Below are 22,278 nucleotides of genomic sequence, written 5' to 3'. Positions count from 1 at the left end.
AGTGTGAGGGGCAGCCTGTGCCGGGGGCCTGCGGCTGGTGCAGGAAGATGGCGGCCTCCTTGAGACTCGGCTGTCAGGGGATCGTTAGGTCACTGGTGGCGGCGGCGGCTGTCCGGGGCCAGGTCGACGGGCTGAGGCTGCTGCACACGGCTGGGAGGCGATGGGGTGAGCGGGGAGATGGGTGCTGGCCCCTGGCTGGCTGCTGCTGCTGGGGGCACCTCCGTGTCTGGCCATAGAGGCAGGCTCAGTAACCCCCTGCCCCTATATAGGCTAGGAGTGTTATGGGTGTGCCTGGTGACCAGTGCGCTGTACATGCACCTGGCGCAGTGGTTAGCACTGCTGCCTCACAACTAAGTTGCTGACCAAGACGATGCTGAAGTAGGGCATATCTGTGTGGGGTTTGTGTGTTCCTTCCGTGTGTGCTTGGGCTCCCCCCACAATCCGAAAACATACTAATAGGTTAATTGGCTTCTGACAAATTACCCCTGGTGCATCTCTGTATGTGTATGTGTGTGTGTGTGTGTGTGTGTGTGTGTGTATATATATATATATATATATATATATATATATATATATATATATATATATATATATATATATTCTCTAACGTCCTAGAGGATGCTGGGGACTCCGTAAGAACCATGGGGTATAGACGGGCTCCGCAGGAGACATGGGCACTTTAAGAAAGAATTTAGTTCCTGGTGTGCACTGGCTCCTCCCTCTATGTCCCTCCTCCAGACCTCAGTTTGAATCTGTGCCCGGACGAGCTGGGTGCTTTTCAGTGAGCTCTCCTGAGTTTGCTGTTAGAAAGTATTTTGTTAGGTTTTTTATTTTTAGGGAGCTCTGCTGGCAACAGACTCCCTGCATCGTGGGACTGAGGGGAGAGAAGCAGCCCTACTCTCTGAAGCTGGGTCCTGCTTCTTAGGCTACTGGACACCATTAGCTCCAGAGGGATCGGTACGCAGGATCTCACCCTCGCCGTCCCCCTCTCAGAGCCGGAAGACAGAAGCCGGGTGAGTATGAGAAGCAAAGAAGACTTCACAGGCGGCAGAAGACTTCGTGATCTTCACTAGAGGTAACGCACAGCACTGCAGCTGTGCGCCATTGCTCCACACACCTCACATACTCCGGTCACTGTAAGGGTGCAGGGCGCAGGGGGGGCGCCCTGGGCAGCATTTGGGACCTCGTATTGGCAAAAGACCACTTATATACAGCTGGGCACTGTATATATGTATGAGCCCCTGCCAAAAAAATTACAAATTAAGCGGGACAGAAGCCCGCTGTCGAGGGGGCGGGGCTTCTCCCTCAGCACTCACCAGCGCCATTTTTTTTCCACAGCACCGCTGAGAGGAAGCTCCCCAGGCTCTCCCCTGCTGATACACGGTAGAAGAGGGTTGAAAATAGAGGGGGGGCACATAATTAGGCGCAAAAAAGATGTAAACAGCAGCTACTGGGTTAACATTAAGTTACTGTGTTATTCCTGGGTTATATAGCGCTGGGGTGTGTGCTGGCATACTCTCTCTCTGTCTCTCCAAAGGGCCTCGTGGGGGAACGGTCTTCAGAAAGGACATTCCCTGTGTGTGTGGTGTGTCGGTACGCTTGTGTCGACATGTCTGATGAGGAAGGCTATGTGGGAGAGGAGCGGGAACAAATGAATGTGGTGTCTCCGCCGACGGCGCCGACACCTGATTGGATGGATATGTGGAAGGTTTTAAATGATAATGTTAATTCCTTGCATAAAAGATTAGATGAAGCTGATGCATTGGGACAGTCAGGGTCTCAACCCGTGCCTGATCCTATGTCGCAGGGACCGTCAGGGTCTCATAAGCGCCCACTATCCCAAATTGTTGACACAGATACCGACATGGATTCTGACTCCAGTGTCGATTACGATGATGCAAAGTTACAGCCAAAATTGGCTAAATCCCTTCGATATATGATTATAGCGATAAAGGATGTTTTGCACATCACAGAGGAAACCTCTGTCCCTGACACGAAGGTGTATATGTATAAGGGAAAGAAACCTGAGGTAACTTTTCCTCCCTCACACGAACTGAATGAGTTATGTGAAAAAGCTTGGGAATCTCCAGATAAAAAACTGCAGATTTCCAAAAGGATTCTTATGGCGTATCCTTTCCCGCCAACGGATAGGTTACGATGGGAATCCTCCCCTAGGGTGGACAAAGCTTTAACACGCTTATCCAAAAAGGTAGCCCTGCCGTCCCAGGATACGGCTACCCTCAAAGATGCTGCTGATCGCAAACAGGAGGGTACCCTGAAGTCCATTTATACACATTCAGGTACCTTGCTCAGACCAGCAATCGCGTCGGCCTGGGTCTGTAGTGCGGTGGCGGCATGGACAGATACCTTATCAGAGGAGATTGATACCCTAGATAAGGATACTGTTTTATTGACCCTGGGGCATATTAAAGACGCTGTCCTTTATATGAGAGATGCTCAAAGAAACATTAGTCAACTGGGTTCTAGAATAAACGCTATGTCGATCTCTGCCAGAAGGGTCCTGTGTACTCGGCAATGGACAGGCGATGCCGACTCAAAAAGGCATATGGAGGTTTTACCTTACAGGGGTGAGGAATTGTTCGGAGAAGGTCTCTCAGACCTGGTCTCCACAGCTGCAGCTGGAAAGTCAAATTTTCTGCCTTATGTTCCCTCACAGCCTAAGAGAGCACTGCATTATCAAATCCAGTCCATTCGTTCACAAAGAAACAAGAAAGTCCGAGGTGCGTCCTTTCTTGCCAGAGGTAGGGGCAGAGGAAAGAAGCTGCACAACACAGCTAGTTCCCAGGAACAGAAGTCCTCCCCGGCCTCTGCAAAATCCACCGCATGACGCTGGGGCTCCACTGGCGGAGTCGGGCCCAGTGGGGGCGCGTCTTCGGAATTTCAGCCACATGTGGGTTCACTCCCAGGTGGATCCCTGGGCAATAGAAATTGTGTCTCAGGGTTACAAGCTGGAATTCGAAGAGGTGCCTCCTCGCCGGTATTTCAAATCGGCCCTACCAGCTTCCCCCCTAGAGAGGGAGATAGTGTTAAATGCAATACAAAAATTGTATCTTCAGCAGGTGGTGGTCAAGGTTCCCCTCCTTCAACAGGGAAGGGGTTATTATTCGACCATGTTTGTAGTTCCGAAGCCGGACGGTTCGGTCAGACCCATATTGAATTTAAAATCTCTGAACCTATACTTGAAAAGGTTCAAGTTCAAGATGGAATCGCTAAGAGCGGTCATCGCAAGCCTGGAAGGGGGGGATTTTATGGTGTCACTGGACATAAAGGATGCGTACCTTCATGTCCCCATTTATCCACCTCATTAGGCATACCTAAGATTTGCGGTACAGGACTGTCATTACCAATTTCAGACGTTGCCGTTTGGTCTCTCAACGGCCCCGAGGATTTTCACCAAGGTAATGGCGGAAATGATGGTGCTCCTGCGGAAGCAAGTTGTCGCAATTATCCCGTACTTGGACGATCTCCTCATAAAAGCGAGATCAAGAGAGCAGTTGCTGAACAGCGTATCTCTTTCACTGAAAGTGTTACAGCAACACGGCTGGATTCTCAATATTCCAAAGTCGCAGTTGGTTCCTACGACTCGTCTGCCTTTCTTGGGCATGATTCTGGACACAGACCAGAAAAGGGTTTATCTTCCGATAGAAAAAGCCCAGGAACTTATGACTCTGGTCAGGAACCTTTTGAAATCAAGAAAGGTGTCAGTGCATCATTGCACTCGAGTCCTGGGAAAGATGGTGGCGTCATACGAGGCCATTCCCTTTGGCAGGTTCCATGCGAGGACTTTCCAATGGGATCTGCTGGACAAGTGGTCCGGGTCACATCTACAGATGCATCGGTTGATCACCCTGTCCCCCAGGGCCAGGGTGTCACTCCTGTGGTGGCTGCAGAGTGCTCACCTTCCCGAGGGCCGCAGATTCGGCATTCAGGATTGGATCCTGGTGACCACGGACGCAAGCCTCCGAGGTTGGGGTGCAGTCACACAGGGAAGAAATTTCCAAGGTCTTTGGTCAAGTCAAGAGACTTGTCTTCACATCAACATCCTGGAACTAAGGGCCATATACAACGCCCTACGTCAAGCGGAGACCTTACTTCGCGACCAACCAGTTCTGATCCAGTCAGACAACATCACCGCAGTGGCTCATGTAAACCGCCAAGGCGGCACAAGGAGCAGAGTGGCAATGGCGGAAGCCACCAGAATTCTTCGCTGGGCGGAGAATCATGTAAGCGCACTGTCAGCAGTGTTCATTCCGGGAGTGGACAACTGGGAAGCAGACTTCCTCAGCAGACACGACCTACACCCGGGAGAGTGGGGACTTCATCCAGAAGTCTTCACACAGATTGTGGGTCGGTGGGAACTGCCACAGATAGACATGATGGCGTCCCGCCTCAACATAAAGCTACAGAGGTATTGCGCCAGGTCCAGAGACCCTAAGGCAGTAGCGGTAGACGCCCTAGTGACACCGTGGGTGTTCCGGTCAGTCTATGTATTTCCTCCTCTTCCTCTCATACCCAAGGTGTTGAGGATGATAAGAAGAAAAGGAGTGAGAACAATCCTCATTGTTCCAGATTGGCCACGACGGACCTGGTATCCAGATCTGCAGGAAATGCTCACAGAAGATCCGTGGCCTCTTCCTCTAAGACAGGAACTGTTGCAACAGGGACCCTGTCTGTTCCAAGACTTACCGCGGCTGCGTTTGACGGCATGGCGGTTGAACGCCGGATCCTAGCAGAAAAAGGCATTCCGGTTGAGGTTATCCCTATGCTGATAAAGGCTAGGAAGGAAGTAACAGCAAAACATTATCACCGTATGTGGCGTAGATATGTTGGTGTGAGACCAAGAATGCTCCTATGGAAGAATTCCATCTGGGCCGTTTTGCTTCACTTCCTACAAACTGGAGTGGATTTGGGCCTTAAATTAGGCTCCATTAAGGTCCAGATTTCGGCCCTATCTATTTTCTTTTAAAAAGAATTGGCTTCTCTCCCAGAAGTTCAGACTTTTGTAAAGGGAGTACTTCATATTCAGCCTCCTTTTGTGCCTCCGGTGGCGCCTTGGGACCTTACTGTGGTGTTAAGTTTCCTAAAGTCACACTGGTTTGAACCACTTAAGACGGTGGAGTTGAAATATCTCACGTGGAAGGTGGTCATGTTATTAGCCCTGGCTTCGGCTAGGCGAGTATCGAAATTAGCGGCTTTGTCACATAAAAGCCCCTATCTGGTTTTCCATATGGATAGAGCGGAATTGCGGACACGTCCTCAGTTCCTGCCAAAAGTGGTTTCATCCTTTCATATGAACCAACCTATTGTGGTGCCTGTGGCTACACGGGACTAAGAGGATTCCGAGTCCCTTGATGTGGTCAGGGCTTTGAAAATGTATGTAGCCAGGACGGCTAGAGTCCGGAAAACAGAAGCACTGTTTGTTCTGTATGCAGCCAACAAGCTTGGCGGCCCTGCTTCAAAGCAGACTATTGCTCGCTGGATCTGTAACACGATTCAGCAGGCGCATACTAGGGCAGGATTGCCGTTGCCTAAATCGGTCAAGGCCCATTCCACTAGGCAAGTGGGCTCTTCTTGGGCGGCTGCCCGAGGGGTCTCGGCACTACAGCTGTGTCGAGCTGCTACTTGGTCGGGTTCAAACACCTTTGCAAAATTCTATAAGTTTGATACCCTGGCTGAGGAGGACCTCATGTTTGCTCAATCGGTGCTGCAGAGTCATCCGCACTCTCCCGCCCATTTGGGAGCTTTGGTATAATCCCCATGGTCCTTACGGAGTCCCCAGCATCCTCTAGGACGTTAGAGAAAACAAGATTTTACTTACCGGTAAATCTATTTCTCGTAGTCCGTAGAGGATGCTGGGCGCCCGTCCCAAGTGCGGACTTCTTCTGCAATACTTGTTTATAGTTATTGCTTCAATAAGGGTTACGTTATTGTTGCATCGGGCATGAACTGATGCTATGTTATTTGAAATACTGTTAACTGGGTTGTTATCACAAGTTATACGGTGTGATTGGTGTGGCTGGTATGAATCTTGCCCTGGATTACCAAAATCCTTTCCTTGTACGGTCAGTCTCCTCTGGGCACAGTTTCTCTAACTGAGGTCTGGAGGAGGGGCATAGAGGGAGGAGCCAGTGCACACCAGGAACTAAATTCTTTCTTAAAGTGCCCATGTCTCCTGCGGAGCCCGTCTATCCCCATGGTCCTTACGGAGTCCCCAGCATCCTCTACGGACTACGAGAAATAGATTTACCGGTAAGTAAAATCTTATTATAACAGTTCTGTGCAAAACTTTTAAAAATGAACAGTGTTAATAGTTTGATTTTATGAATTAACAAAATGCAAAGTGAATGAACAGAAGAGAAATGTAAATCAAATCATTATTTGGTGTGACCACTGTTTGCCTTTAAATCAGCATCAGTTCTTCTAGGTACACTTGCACACACTTTTTGGTGGAACGCGGCAGGGAGGTTGTTCCAAACATCTTGGAGAACTATGCACAGATCTTCTGTGGCTGTAGTTTACTCAAATCCTTCTGTCTCTTCATGTAATCTCAGACAGACTCAATGAGGTTGAGATTAGGGCTCTGTGGGGGCCATATCATCACTGCCAGGACTCCTTGTTCTTCTTTACACTGGAGATAGTTCATAATGACATTGGCTGTATGTTTGGGGTCGTTGTCCTGTTGCAGAATAAATTTGGAGCCAATCACACGCCTCCCTGATGGTACTGCATGATAGAGAAGTACCTGCCTGCATTTCTCAGCATTGATGACACCATTAGTTCTGACCAAATCCCCAACTTCATTCACTGAAATGCAGCCCTAAACTTGCAAGGAACCTCCGCAATGCTCCACTGTTGCCTGCAGAATCACATTATTGTACCGCTCTCCAGGCCTTCGGTGAACAATCGGCCTTTTGTTACAGCCAAATCTCATATATATTTGTCCAGATCTGTGACTCTATGACTCATTTGCTAACGCTGGGCGTGGCTAGGAGCTCTGAGTCATAGAGTCGCAGATCTGGATAGGAGAGACCAGGCCTGCAAGTGTGGCGGTACGCTCGGGTACGGCGTACCGTTAAGAATTTAGCCGTACCCTCAGCCCGAAACTCACACACACCATAGCCTCCGTTAGCGGCTATTACGGTAAAAGCCGCTGATGTGCTCCTCCTCCCCTCCCCAGCCCGCTGCTGTGTCAGGAGAGGAGAGTGCAGCGCGGTCCCGTCCCTCAGTGCTGCTCAGTCAGACTTTGGTTTCCGGCCACGGCGTGTATCTTCTCAACTGAGCACCGGTTCGTTAGGCAATGAGAGCTTGCGGACCGGCAGCCAATCAGGAGCCGTGGCTGCTGGTCCGCAAACTCTTGCTAACGAACTGGTGCTCCGTTAAGAAGATACACACCGCAGCTGGAGACCACCAGAGTCCTACTGAGCAGCACTGAGTGATGGGACCGCGCTCCGCACTCCTCTCCGTCCCCCAGCCCTGTCACAGCAGCAGCTGGTGAGCAGCGGGAGGGAGGTGGGGTGGGTGTATGTACGGGGCATATGTATAACTGGCATTGTGGGGCATATCTGGCACTGGGGGTATATGTATATCTGCCATTGTAGGGCATATATGTATCTGGCACTGTGGGGCATATGTAGAACTGGCCTTTTGGGGCATACCTGGCACTGTGGGGCATATGTTTATCAGGCATTGTGAGCCATATGTATATTTGGCATTATGGGGCATATTTGGCACTGTGGGGCATATGTATATCTGGCATTATAGGGAATATCTGGCACTGTGGGGCATATGTGTAACTGGCACTGTGGGGCATATGTATATCTGGCATTATAGTGAATATCTGGCACTGTGGGGCATATGTATATCTGGCATTATAGGGAATATCTGGTACTGTGGGGCATATGTATAACTGGCACTGTGGGGCATATGTATATCTGGCATTATAGTGAATATCTGGCACTGTGGGGCATATGTATATCTGGCCTTGTGGGGCATACCTGGCACTGTGGGGCATATGTATGTTTATCGGGCACTGTGGGGCATATGTATGATTGGCACTGTGGGGCATATGTGTATCTGGCACGATAGACTGCGGACGGTGTGCATCACCGTGACGTCACAGCAGTGCTGTGGGGAGACTACAACTCCCAGCATGCCTTGCGCGGCCAGGAAGGAACATGGTGGTTGCTGTTTCTGGTGCGGGTGCAGAGTGAGAGTCTGTAGTGTGCAGGGACAATGTTGCTGGTGAGAGGCTATTACCATATACTGTTATGAGGGGTAAGTACCCAGCACACACTGTGTATGTGATGTTATATAGGGGAAGGGGCTGTATAATGATAGAATAATCTCCCAACACACTGTATATGTGGTATTTACCGAACATTGTCTTTATACCTACATTGTGTACACATAACATATTAACACACTAGGTCATTAATCGTGCCCTGCGTCCGCTCTTCACACCGTCGCAAGGGCCTACGCCCCCTTGACCATCACACGCCCTTTGGCCGTAAAATATTTAACCACTAACAACATTATGCTTGAAAGTAATACTCTATATAAAAGAAATTTTGGCCACCCACGTGCAGGGGTTAAGGGGGTGTAGCCCCTTGCGACGGGTGAAGAGCGCGCATAGTGTGCGATTAATCACCTGGTCCAGAGCATCTGCTGCCATTTCTCTGCACCACAGTCCCTATGTTTCTCTGCACAGTTGAGTCGCTTGGCCTTGTTTCCATGCTGGAGGTTTGGCTTTTTGTCCACAGTTCTTCCATAAAGACCACTTCTGGCTTCTCCGAGCAGTAGATGGGTGTACCTGAGTCCCACTGCCGGTTCTGAGCTGATGGCACTGCTGGACATCATTTTGAAGGGAAATGAGCATGATGCACTAATACCCCTTTTCCACTAAAGTGGCGAGTCTGACCCGGATTTTGGAACACGGTTCCAAGTCAGGTCAGACCGAGACATGACCCCTTTTCCACTGTGGCGCGACCCGGGAATATCCCGGGTCGGCGCTGTTTACTCTGCACTCGGGTGCAGTGTCTTCTGTCTTCTCTGCAGTGTCTCCAAGCGCCAGGAAAACCGGCAGATCGGGAACCTCGGGGCATGTCCTCAGTCCCGTTAGGACAGGCCCCCAATTCAAAGGTGCCCACCATCACGCTGGGGGCAAGCCCAGCACTCGGGAAGCTACTGGGCTGCCTCCAGCCTCCGGCACATACTTTCCCGGCCAGCGCTGCTGTCTGCGTAATAGGACAGACACCAGCGCAGACAGCATACGCTGTCCCCGCCAACACCCTGACCGCCCGCGGGACACTGCAGTCAGGGAGGTATGGGCTCTAGGCATGCTGTAAACGTGTCCCGGGTCGCATGACCCGGGTAACCTGTTTACACTACACCCTTACCCGGGTCCAACCCAGGTAGCTACCCGGGTAGGTTTCAAGGGTCACTTGACCCGGGTTTTTTCTGATGGAGCTGTTTCCACTAACCAAAAACCTGGGTCGATGTGCACCCCTGTGTAAAAACCCGGGTTTTTTGAGCTAGTGGAAAAGGGGTATAAGTTCCCTTGGCTGACCGCTGCGTCTACGGTCCTCAATGTTGCCCGTTTCTTTCTGCTTTGATGCTGAAAAGTACAGGCAGGTACATATCCATCATGCAATACCATCAGGGAGGTGTTTGGCTACAAATTTATTTTGCAGCAGGACAACGACCCCACACATACAACCAATGTCATTAAGAACAATCTTCAGCGTAAAGAAGAACAAGGAGTCCTGGAAGTGATGGTATGGCCCCCACAGAGCCCTGATCTCAACATCATCGAGTCTGCCTGGGATTACATGAAGAGACAGAAGGATTTGAGCAAGCCTGCATCCACAGAAGATCTGTGGTTAGTTCTCCAAGATGTTTGGATAACTAATCACAGATTATAGTCCCCTGAAGAAGCCTATTAGAGCGAAATGCGCATTGGTGATGTAGCAATGTGTCCTCCGTCCTATAATACAGAAAAACACTTTATAATTCATGAACCTGTGATCTGTTGTGTATATATAGGAATTAAGGCCCTCATTCCGAGTTGATCGCTAGTTGCCGTTTTTCACTGCGTAGCGATTAGTTAAAAATACAGCAAAACTGCGCATGCGTATGCACCGCAATGCGCACGTGCGGCGTATGGGTACAAAGAGTATCGTGGTTTTGCACAGGTTCTAGCGATGCTTTCAGTTGCACTGGCGAACGCAGGGAGATTGACAGGAAGTGGGTGTTTCTGGGTGTCAACTGACCGTTTTCTGGGAGTGTTTGGAAAAACGCAGGCGTGGCCGGGCGTTTGCTGGGCGGCTATCTGACGTCATTACCGTGTCATTCGTCGCAGTAATCATCGCACAGAATAAGTAACTACAGGGCTGGTCTTGTTCTACACAAAATGTGTTTTCAGCCGCTCTGCTGCACAGGCGTTCGCACGCCTGCTATGCTATAATACACTCCCCTGTGGTTGGTGACTATGCGTTTGCACGGCTGCTAAAAGTAGCTAGCGAGCGATCAACTCGGAATGAGGGCATAAGTGTCTGTGATCTATTTAGAAAGTTTACTTGAACGTTATATCAGTTCTATCAGTTACTCTGTGACCCAGCTCTACCTGCCGTTACGTTTAGGTGCTGCCTGTACATACATTATGAGACAGTGTTTAAATATTACAGTTACGTAAACGCAGATAGGAGACGCCACGCACATTACATTTGTCAGCAATTTATATACATTACTAAGTACATGTACAGGTTTTCTTGTGTGCTGTGAGCCACACCGTAAATACGGGTACCAAACACTGACTATCAGCCGCTAATAGATATGCGGTGCTATACTATGTAACACGCGTCGGCGTCTCCATTGTGCTGACAGCGATATAATACCTGCGGGTATTTTACACTGGCAATTAACCGTTACCGGTGATATAGCACAGCATACGGCATGATATTACCCCAACAAGAGCTAGCTCAGATTTATACACGGCACACACTAATGTTCCTAGGACGGCATGGGAACAGCTATAACCTTATCATACACCCAATTTGGACATACGGTAAGTGGAGTATAGTGTTTACTATAATGCTGGTGTATTTCTGCATGACGTACTAAATGCACTGATGATAAATGACTGACATCTTGCTATACTATTATAGCTACCATAACGTCCGTAATCCTATAATACATTTATATTAATTAATGGATATCGGAATTTTCCGTACTTTGGAATAATTGCATACCATAATGAGATATCATGGCGATGGGACCCAAGTCTAAGCACAGAATACATTTATGTTTCATATACACCTTATACACACAGCCTGAAGGTCATTTTAGCCAATATTTCTCTAACGTCCTAAGTGGATGCTGGGGACTCCGTAAGGACCATGGGGATTAGCGGCTCCGCAGGAGACTGGGCACAAAAGTAAAGCTTTAGAACTACCTGGTGTGCACTGGCTCCTCCCCCTATGACCCTCCTCCAAGCCTCAGTTAGATTTTTGTGCCCGAACGAGAAGGGTGCACACTGGGTGGCTCTCCTGAGCTGCTTAGTGAAAAGTTTAGTTTTAGGTTTTTTATTTTCAGTGAGACCTGCTGGCAACAGGCTCACTGCATCGAGGGACTAAGGGGAGAAGAAGCGAACTCACCTGCGTGCAGAGTGGATTGGGCTTCTTAGGCTACTGGACATTAGCTCCAGAGGGACGATCACAGGCCCAGCCATGGATGGGTCCCAGAGCCGCGCCGCCGGCCCCCTTACAGAGCCAGAAGACAGAAGAGGTCCGGAAAATCGGCGGCAGAAGACGTCCTGTCTTCAACAAGGTAGCGCACAGCACTGCAGCTGTGCGCCATTGCTCTCAGCACACTTCACACTCCGGTCACTGAGGGTGCAGGGCGCTGGGGGGGGGCGCCCTGAGACGCAATAAAAACACCTTGGATGGCAAAAAATGCATCACATATAGCTCCTGGGCTATATGGATGAATTTAACCCCTGCCAGAATACATAGAAAAACGGGAGATAGGCTCCGGCCCCTTATCGGCGGCCTTATCTCCTCAGCACACTGGCGCCATTTTCCCTCACAGCTCCGTTGGAGGGAAGCTCCCTGGCTCTCCCCTGCAGTCACTACACTACAGAAAGGGTTAAAAAAGAGAGGGGGGGCACTAATTACGCGCAGTATTAAAGATACAGCAGCTATAAGGGGAAAAACACTTATATAAGGTTATCCCTGTATATATATATATATATAGCGCTCTGGTGTGTGCTGGCAAACTCTCCCTCTGTCTCCCCAAAGGGCTAGTGGGGTCCTGTCCTCTATCAGAGCATTCCCTGTGTGTGTGCTGTATGTCGGTACGTTTGTGTCGACATGTATGAGGAGAAAAATGTTGTGGAGACGGTGCAGATTGCCTGTAATAGTGATGTCACCCCCTAGGGGGTCGACACCTGAGTGGATGAACTGTTGGATGGAATTACGTAACAGTGTCAGCTCTGTATAAAAGACAGTGGTTGACATGAGACAGCCGGCTACTCAGCTTGTGCCTGTCCAGACGTCTCATAGGCCGTCAGGGGCTCTAAAGCGCCCGTTACCTCAGATGGCAGATATAGACGCCGACACGGATACTGACTCCAGTGTCGACGGTGAAGAGACAAATGTGACTTCCAGTAGGGCCACACGTTACATGATTGAGGCAATGAAAAATGTTTTACACATTTCTGATAATACGAGTACCACCAAAAAGGGGTATTATGTTCGGTGAGGAAAAACTACCTGTAGTTTTCCTGAATCTGAGAAATTAAATGAGGTGTGTGATGATGCGTGGTTTTCCCCCGATAACAACTGATAATTTCAAAAATGTTATTGGCATTATATCCTTTCCCGCCAGAGGTAAGGGTGCGTTGGGAAACACCCCCTAGGGTGGATAAAGCGCTCACACGCTTGTAAGAACAAGGGCTCTACCCTCTCCTGAGATGGCCGCCCTTAAGGATCCTGCTGATAGAAAGCAGGAGGGCATCCTAAAAGGTATTTACACACATACTGGTGTTATACTGCGACCAGCAATCGCCTCAGCCTGGATGTGCAGTGCTGGGTTGGCGTGGTCGGATTCCCTGACTGAAAATATTGATACCCTAGATAGGGACAGTATAGTATTGCCTATAGAGCATTTAAAAGATGCATTTCTATATATGCGTGATGCACAGCGGAATATTTGCCGACTGGCATCAAGTCTAAGTGCGTTGTCCATTTCTACCAGTAAAGGGTTATGGACACGACAGTGGTCAGGTGATGCGGATTCCAAACGGCATTTGGAAGTATTGCCTTATTAAGGGGAGGAGTTATTTGGGGTCGGTCTTTCAGACCTGGTGACCACGGCAACAGCTGGGAAATCCACGTTTGTACCCCAGGTCGCCTCTCAACATGAGAAGACGCCGTATTATCAGGCGCAGTCTTTTCGTGGGCAAGCGGGCAAAAGGTTCCTCATTTCTGCCCCGTGACAGAGGGAGAGGAAAAAGGCTGCAGAAATCAGCCAGTTCCCAGGAACAGAAGCCCTCTCCCGCCTCTGCCAAGCCCTCAGTATGACGCTGGGGCTTTACAAACAGAATCAGGCACGGTGGGGGCCCGTCTCAATGAATTTCAGCGCGCAGTGGGCTCACTCGCAAGTAGACCCCTGGATCCTTCAGGTGATATCTCAGGGGTACAAATTGGAATTCGAGACGTCTCCCCCTCGCCGTTTCCTAAAGTCGGCTTTACCGATGTCTCCTTCTGACAGGGAGACAGTTTTTGAAGCCATTCACAAGCTGTATTCCCAGCAGGTGATAATCAAGGTACCCCTCCTGCAACAGGGAACGGGGTATTATTCCACACTGTTGTGGTACCGAAGCCGGACGGCTCGGTGAGACCGATTCTAAATCTAAAATCTTTGAACACTTACATACAGAGGTTCAAATTCAAGATTGAGTCACTCAGAGCAGTGATTGCGAACCTGGAAGAAGAGGACTACATGATGTCTCGGGACATCAAGGATGCTTACCTTCATGTCCCAATTTACCCTTCTCACCAAGGGTACCTCAGGTTTATGGTACAGAACTGTCACTATCAGTTTCAGACGCTGCCGTATGGATGGTCCACGGCACCCCGGGTCTTTACCAAGGTAATGGCCGAAATGATGATACTCCTTCGAAGGAAGGGAATTTTAGTTATCCCTTACTTGGATGATTCCCTGATAAGGGTAAGATCCAGGGAACAGTTGGAGGTCGGTGTAGCACTATCTCAGGTAGTGTTGCGGCAGCACGATTGGATTCTCAATATTCCAAAATCGCAGCTGATTCCGACGACTCGTCTTCTGTTCTTAGGGATGATCCTGGACACAGTTCAGAAAAAGGTGTTTCTCCCGGAGGAGAAAGTCAGGGAGTTATCCGAGCTAGTCGGGAACCTCCTATAACCGAGCCAAGTCTCAGTACATCAATGAGATGGTTCTGGAAAAAATGGTGGCTTCCTATGAAGCAATCCCATGCGGCAGATTCCACGCAAGAACTTTCCAGTGGGACCTGCTGGACAAATGGTCTGGGTCGCATCTTCAGATGCATCAGCGGATAACCCTGTCACCAAGCACAAGGGTGTCTCTCCTGTGGTGGTTGCAGAGTGCTCATCTTCTAGAGGGCCGCACATTCAGGACTGGGTCCTGGTGACCACGGATGCCAGCCTGCGAGGCTGGGGAGCAGTCACACAGGGAAGGAATTTCCAGAGCTTATGGTCAAGCCTGGAGACATCACTTCACATAAATATCCTGAAGCTAAGGGCCATTTACAATGCTCTAAGCTCAGCAAGACCTCTGCTTCAAGGTCACCCGGAGTTGATCCATTCGGACAACATCACGGCAGTCACCCACGTAAACAGACAGGGTGACGCAAGAAGCAGAAGGGCAATGGCAGAAGCTGCAAGGATTCTTCGCTGGGCGGAAAATCATGTGATAGCACTGTCAGCAGTATTCATTCCGGGAGTGGACAACTGGGAAGCAGACTTCCTCAGCAGACACGACCTCCACCCGGGAGAGTGGAGACTTCACCCAGAAGTCTTCCACATGTTTATAAAACTCGACAAGTATTGCGCCAGGTCAAGGGACCCTCAGGCAATAGCTGTAGACGCTCTGGTAACACAGTGGGTGTACCAGTCAGTGTATGTGTTCCCTGCTCTGCCTCTCATAACCAAGGTACTGAGAATTATAAGATGGAGAGGAGTAAGCACTATATTCGTGGCTCCGGATTGGCCAAGAAGGACTTGGTAACCGGAACTTCAAGAGATGCTCACGGAGGATCCGTGGCCTCTACCTCTAAGAAGGGACCTGCTCCAGCAAGGACCCTGTCTGTTCCAAGACTTACCGCGGCTGCGTTTAACGGCAGGGCGGTTGAACGCCGGATCCTGAAGGAAAAAGGCATTCCGGATGAAGTCATCCCTATCCTGATCAAAGCCAGGAAAGATATAACCGCAAAACATTATCACCGCATTTGGCGAAAATATGTTGCGTGGTGCGAGGCCAGTAAGGCCCCGACGGAGGAATTTTCAACTAGGTCGATTCCTACATTTCCTGCAAACAGGAGTGTCTATGGGCCTGAAATGGGGGTCCATTAAGGTTCAAATTTCGGCCCTGTCAATTTTCTTCCAAAAAGAACTAGCTTCAGTCCCTGAAGTTCAGACATTTGTGAAAGGGGTACTGTATATACAGCCTCCTTTTGTGCCTCCAGTGGCACCTTGGGATCTAAATGTAGTTTTTGGGTTCCAAAAGTCACATTGGTTTGAACCACTTAAATATGTGGAGTTAAAATATCTCACATGGAAAGTGGTCATGCTGTTGGCCCTGGCCTGGGCCAGGTGCGTGTCAGAATTGGCGGCTTTATCCTGTAAAAGCCCTCATCTGATTTTCCATTCGGACAGGGCGGAATTGAGGACTTGTCCTCAGTTTCTCCCTAAGGTGGTTTTCAGCGTTTCACCTGAATCAACCTATTGTGGTGCCTGCGGCTACTAGGGACTTGGAGGACTCCAAGTTGCTAGACGTGGTCAGAGCCCTGGAAATATAGGTTTCCAGGACGGCTGGAGTCAGAAAATCTGACTCGTTGTTTATTCTGTATGCACCCAACAAGCTGGGTGCTCCTGCTTCTAAGCAGACTATTGCTCGTTGGATTTGTAGTACAATTCAGCTTGCACATTCTGTGACAGGCCTGCCACAGCCAAAATCTGTAAAAGCCCATTCCACAAGGAAGGTGGGCTCATCTTGGGCGGCTGCCCGAGGGGTCTCGGCTTTACAACTTTGCCGAGCAGCTACTTGGTCAGGAGCAAATACGTTTGTAAAATTCTACAAATTTGATACCCTGGCTGAGGAGGACCTGGAGTTCTCTCATTTGGTGCTGCAGAGTCATCCGCACTCTCCCGCCCGTTTGGGAGCTTTGGTATAATCCCCATGGTCCTTACGGAGTCCCCAGCATCCACTTAGGACGTTAGAGAAAATAAGAATTTACTTACCGATAATTCTATTTCTCGTAGTCCGTAGTGGATGCTGGGCGCCCATCCCAAGTGCGGATTGTCTGCAATACTGGTACATAGTTATTGTTACCAAAAAATCGGGCTATTGCTGTAGTGAGCCATCTTTTCTAGAGGCTCCTCTGTTATCATGCTGTTAACTGGGTTTAGATCACAAGTTATATGGTGTGATTGGTGTGGCTGGTATGAGTCTTACCCGGGATTCAAAATCCTTCCTTATTGTGTACGCTCGTCCGGGCACAGTATCCTTACTGAGGCTTGGAGGAGGGTCATAGGGGGAGGAGCCAGTGCACACCAGGTAGTTCTAAAGCTTTACTTTTGTGCCCAGTCTCCTGCGGAGCCGCTAATCCCCATGGTCCTTACGGAGTCCCCAGCATCCACTACGGACTACGAGAAATAGAATTATCGGTAAGTAAATTCTTATTTTTGAATAACTTTGTGTATTAAACAAAGTTTGTGTACATTGAGCCATCAGAAAACAAAGGTTTCACTATCTCAGTCTCACTCAGAAAATTCTGTATTTCAGAATATTTGGATATGGGATACTCAACCTGTATGTATGTATGTATGTGTGTATATGTATATGTATGTGTATGTGTGTGTGTGTATGTATGTGTATATATATATATATATATATATATATATATATATATATATATATATATATATATATATATATATATATAAACAACAATACCCTTAATTCGCGCTGTACTATAAATAGGGCAGCATCTCTTAAAAAATCTCCCTGCTAGTGGGAGACGATATTATTTTTATGAGATATATAATATACACTGTTTCTGCATAAATGTGTATTGTGCTTATGGAACAACGTATACTACAAATTTGAATTTTTATTAAAAATAATCTTTCTGTCATTCTGGTTATGCTGGTTGGATTTTAATTTAAATATTCATTTTAATTCTAATCACACCATTGTATCTGTGCGCACTCTGAATATTTGTGTTATATATATATATATATATATATATATATATACATTATAATATATATATATATATATATATATATATATATATATGTATGTGTGTGTATATGTGTGTGTATATATATATATATATAATATAGTGTGTATGTATATATGTGTGTGTGTGTATATGTATGTGTGTGTATATGTATGTATATATATATATATATATATATATATATATATATATATAAATAAAATATAATGTGTGTGTCTCCTATATAATAGGCCAGGTCTGTGACTCTGTGCCTGGCCGTAATGCTGGGCGGAGTCAGTCACAGATCCACCAGGAGCAGTCCCCTACCTCTGTCCGTCCATCCCCGGCCAGTTCCCTCACCGTCTCCGCCCAGTCCCCTGTCTCCCTCCTCCCCGTACACTCCCTGCACCCTGGTGGCACTGCAGCCGGTGACTGTAAGCGGGACTCGCACTAACCGCCTCAGTCTTGCGGTTGCCGCAGAGTTCAGGGGAAAATGCCAATGTGCCATAGAAGACCACTGACAGCCGCACTCGCCCCCCCCCTCCCACCCGCGGCACTCCCACCCGTAGCACCAACACCCGCTGCATTCCCGCCCGCTCCCCCACCAGTAGCACTAACACCCGCGGCCCCCCACCTGCGCCACCCACCGTATCCGCCCCCCACCCGCGGCACTCCCGCCCCCTCCCCCACCCATGGCACCGACACCCGCGGCCCGCCCCTCCCCCACCCGCGGCACTCCCGCCCCCACCCGTAGCTCTCAAACCTGCAGCACCCCCCGCCCTTTCTCCACCCACGGCACCCCGCCCCTCCCCCACCCCATCCCCATACCCACCTCTCCTCCCCCCGCTACATCCCTGCACCCTCTAACCCACCGGCACCACCAGCGCATCTGCCCCTCCTGCACCCGCCCCTCCCCCATCCGCAGCACTCCTGCTCCCGCCCCCCCCCCCCCCCAAACTGCGGCACCCCCCCAACCCTCGGAACCCCCGCAGCCACCTCCCGCCCCCCAACCACAGCACCCGCCCCTGCCCCCCGTACTTGTCCCCCCACCGCAGCACCCTCCCTTCCCCACCCACGGCACTACCACACCAGCTTCGCCCCTCCCACACCCACATCACCCCTGCTCCCAACCCCCCACCCATGGTACCCCCGCCCCTCCCCTACGCACAGCACCCCTGCTCTCGCACCCCCACCCCTCCCCTACCTGCAGCACCCACCCACAACCGTGGCACCCTCGCTCCCACCCACCCAACCGCACCACCCCGGCAACCGGCCCCCTCCCCCACCCGCAGCACCCCTGCACCCACCCCTCCCCCCCCAACATCCATGTGCCTGCCCCTCCACCACCCGCCCTGCAACACCACCACAGCCGGCTCTCCCCAACTGCAGTAACCACACACCTGCCCCTCACCTACCCACAGCGCCCTCGGATCCCTTCCCCCATCCGCCCCATCACTGCACCCTCCCCTGCCCGCGGCGCATCCGGACCCCCACCACAACTCCGCAGCCGCCACTCCCCCACCCACAGCACCTCCGGCCCCTCCCCCACCCCCATCATCTATACACACCTTCCCCCATTCGCGGACCTACCACACCTTCCCCTCCACCACTCCCAGCACCTCAGGACCCCCTCCCCCTTCCACGGCTCCCCTGCAGCCACCTGCAGCATCTACATACCCCATCCCACACCTCCCCCACCCGCAGCACTTTTACAACCCATCACCCAACCCCCCCCCCCCCCCCTTGCAACCCCACCTTCCCCTATGCACCCCCACTACATCGCCCTCCCCCACGCTCAGCACCTCCAGACCCCCTCCTTCATCCACAGGCTCTCGCACCTGCCCCACCACCACCAGCAGCATCTACAGACCCCATCCAAACCCCCTCACGCCCCCGTCCCCCACCCCTGGCACCCCACCCGCATCATGGGGTGATCAGCGGCACGGATAGGCACCTCCACCTCACTGAACCCACCCCCTTTCCAAACTCCCCACTCACACACTGAACTTCTGTGAGTATAGTTGCTACCAATTGACATTGGATTAATAAGAAACACTAATACTGTGGCCATTATGTGTCTAAGCGACACTGCTACCTGAGGCCATTGTGCATAAGTGGCGCTGCTACCTGTGGGCACTGTGTGTTTAAACGTAGCTACTACCTGTGGCCATTGTGTGTAGAACCAACTCTTCTACCTGTGGGCACTGTGTGTATACGCGGCTCTGCTACCTGTGGGTATTGTGTGTATACGCGGCTCTGCTACCTGTGCCCATTGTGTGTATAAGCGCCTCTGCTAACTGTGGGCACTGTGTGTATAAGCGCCTCTGCTACCTGTGGGCACTGTGTGTATAAGCGCCTCTGCTATCTGTGGGCACTGTGTGTAGAAGCGCCTCTGCTATCTGTGGGCACTGTGTATATAAGCGCCTCTGCTACCTGTGGGTATTGTGTGTATAAGCGGCTCTGCTACCTGTGGGTATTGTGTGTATAAGCGGCTCTGCTACCTGTGGGTATTGTGTGTGTGTGTGTGTGTGTATAAGCGGCTCTGCTACCTGTGGGCACTGTGTGTATAAGCGCCTCTGCTACCTGTGGGTATTGTAGTGTTCATTCTAGCACCCTGCACCTTTCAAAATCTGTGCAGTTCCTCTTTCTTGCCAGGGGTGTCGCTCTCTGCTGTGGTGCTTCTCAGCACACTCTGATCTGTAACTCCACGCTTTTATACAGACCTGTGTGTGCTGAGAAGCACCAGAGCAGAGAGCGACACCCCAGGCAGGAAAGAGGAACTGCACAGGATTTGAAAGGTGCAGGGTGCTAGAATGAACACTATATTGTGTGTATACATGGCTCTGCTACCTGTAGGTATTGTGTGTGTATAAGCGGCTCTGCTACCTGTGGGCCATTGGCCCTCATTCCGAGTTGTTCGCTCGGTAATTTTCTTCGCATCGCAGCGATTTTCCGCTAATTGCGCATGCGCAATGTTCGCACTGCGCCAAGTAAATTTGCTATGAAGATTGGTATTTTACTCGCGGCATTACGAGGTTTTTTTCTTCGTTCTGGTGATCGGAGTGTGATTGACAGGAAGTGGGTGTTTCTGGGCGGAAACTGACCGTTTTATGGAAGTGTGTGAAAAAACGCTACCGTTTCTGGGAAAAATGCGGGAGTGGCTGAAGAAACGGGGGAGTGTCTGGGTGAACGCTGGGTGTGTTTGTGACGTCAAACCAGGAACGACAAGCACTGAACTGATCGCACTGGAAGAGTAAGTCTCGAGCTACTCAGAAACTGCACAGAGAAGTCTTTTCGCAATATTGCGAATCTTTCGTTCGCATTTCTGCTAAGCTAAGATTCACTCCCAGTAGGCGGCGGCTTAGCGTGTGCAATGCTGCTAAAAGCAGCTTGCGAGCGAACAACTCGGAATGAGGGCCCTTGTGTGTATAAGCGCCTCTGCTACCTGTGGCCACAGCACTTTGGTGTCTTATCTACAGTGCATTGCTGTTAGTCATCTGGTACTTCAGTGTCAGATGCAGATACTAGCAGTATATACTACACTATGTTATTCATTGTGCCCTGCGGCCACTCTGCACGCCCTCACAAAGGGCTACGCCCCCTTGACAATCGCACGCCCTTCCCCCTTACAATATTTACCCACTGGCATAAAAAAAATTCAGGTAATACTCCATATAATAACAATTATAGCACAGCTGAAGCCCGTGCAGGGGTTAACGGGTCGTAGCCTCTTGCAACTGTATTTTCTCACTAACACCTTGCCTCTCTTTATCCTCTCCCTACCACCCTGACTCTTCCTATCCTTTACCAATCGCACAGCGTTTCTGTACATTCCCCCCCCCCCCCCCCCCCACGCCTCTCTATCTTTTCTCAACCGGACACCATTTCTGTATGCCCTCTATACTGCCCTGCGTTTCTGATTCTGTTATCTACCGGCCTGCGTATGTTCAAAGGCCTGCAGGGGTTAACGGGGTGTAGCCCCCCGGTGTGAAGAGCGCCCGTAGGGCACGATGAATCACCTAGTGTGTGTATGTGTGTGTGTGTGTGTGTGTGTGTATGTATATATATATATAATATATCTCTATCAAACCAACAATTAGGTCGGCACTCACATGACTGACCAGACAAATAACGCTCGGGTGCCCTCCTTGAAGTAGGAAACTCCACCATGTAAACACGCAGATAGGCGGCACTCACAAGTCTTACAACCAAGAATGATTCAGGCGGACAGCGTCAGCGTTCAACGTTTCAGTCTATTGACTTTTTTCAAGAACGTTCTTGAAAAATGTCAATAGACTGAAACGTTGAACGCTGACGCTGTCCGTCTGAATCATTCTTGGTTGTAAGACTTGAGTGCCGCCTATCTGCGTGTTAGTGTGTGTGTGTATATATATATATATATATATATATATATATATATCTATATCTCACTGCCTGATCTTAAAGGGTAATCGCACTGTCACTGGGGTCGATTAAATTCACAGACAGTTGAATAGCGCTGGGAATTAGCTCCCGGCACTATTCAATACAGCGGCAAGTGATGAGAGAGGGGGAGGAGAGAGGAAATACGACAAAAGTGCTGCCTCAAGGCTGATTCTGTCGGGAATCAGCATTGCGGTGGGGAGTTAAGTCGGAGAATGCCCGTTCTCCCGACAAGTCAACCTGTTAAGTCCGCGAGAACGGGCATTCGCCGACTTAACTTGAGCTGAATTGAATAGCTAATTCCCGGTGCTATTCAACTGTTGGTGAATTGAATCGAC

At 50.0% G+C, this 22,278-nt stretch overlaps 1 protein-coding gene across 1 annotated transcript in view; it reads left to right on the top strand.

Annotated features, from left to right (window-relative positions):
• Window positions 1–47: 47 nt before the first annotated feature.
• PDHX (pyruvate dehydrogenase complex component X) overlaps window positions 48–22,278 on the top strand; it is a 146,230-nt gene continuing 123,999 nt past the window's right edge. The window contains exon 1 of the mRNA XM_063946303.1: window positions 48–165. Coding sequence (XP_063802373.1) covers window positions 48–165 — 118 coding nt within the window. The remainder of the gene's footprint in view (window positions 166–22,278) is intronic.

This window comes from Pseudophryne corroboree, chromosome 11 (assembly GCF_028390025.1).
Source record: "Pseudophryne corroboree isolate aPseCor3 chromosome 11, aPseCor3.hap2, whole genome shotgun sequence".
NCBI lineage: Eukaryota > Metazoa > Chordata > Amphibia > Anura > Myobatrachidae > Pseudophryne > Pseudophryne corroboree.
The sequence above is the reverse complement of the archived record's forward strand: the minus strand, read 5'-3'. Positions and strand labels throughout refer to the sequence as shown.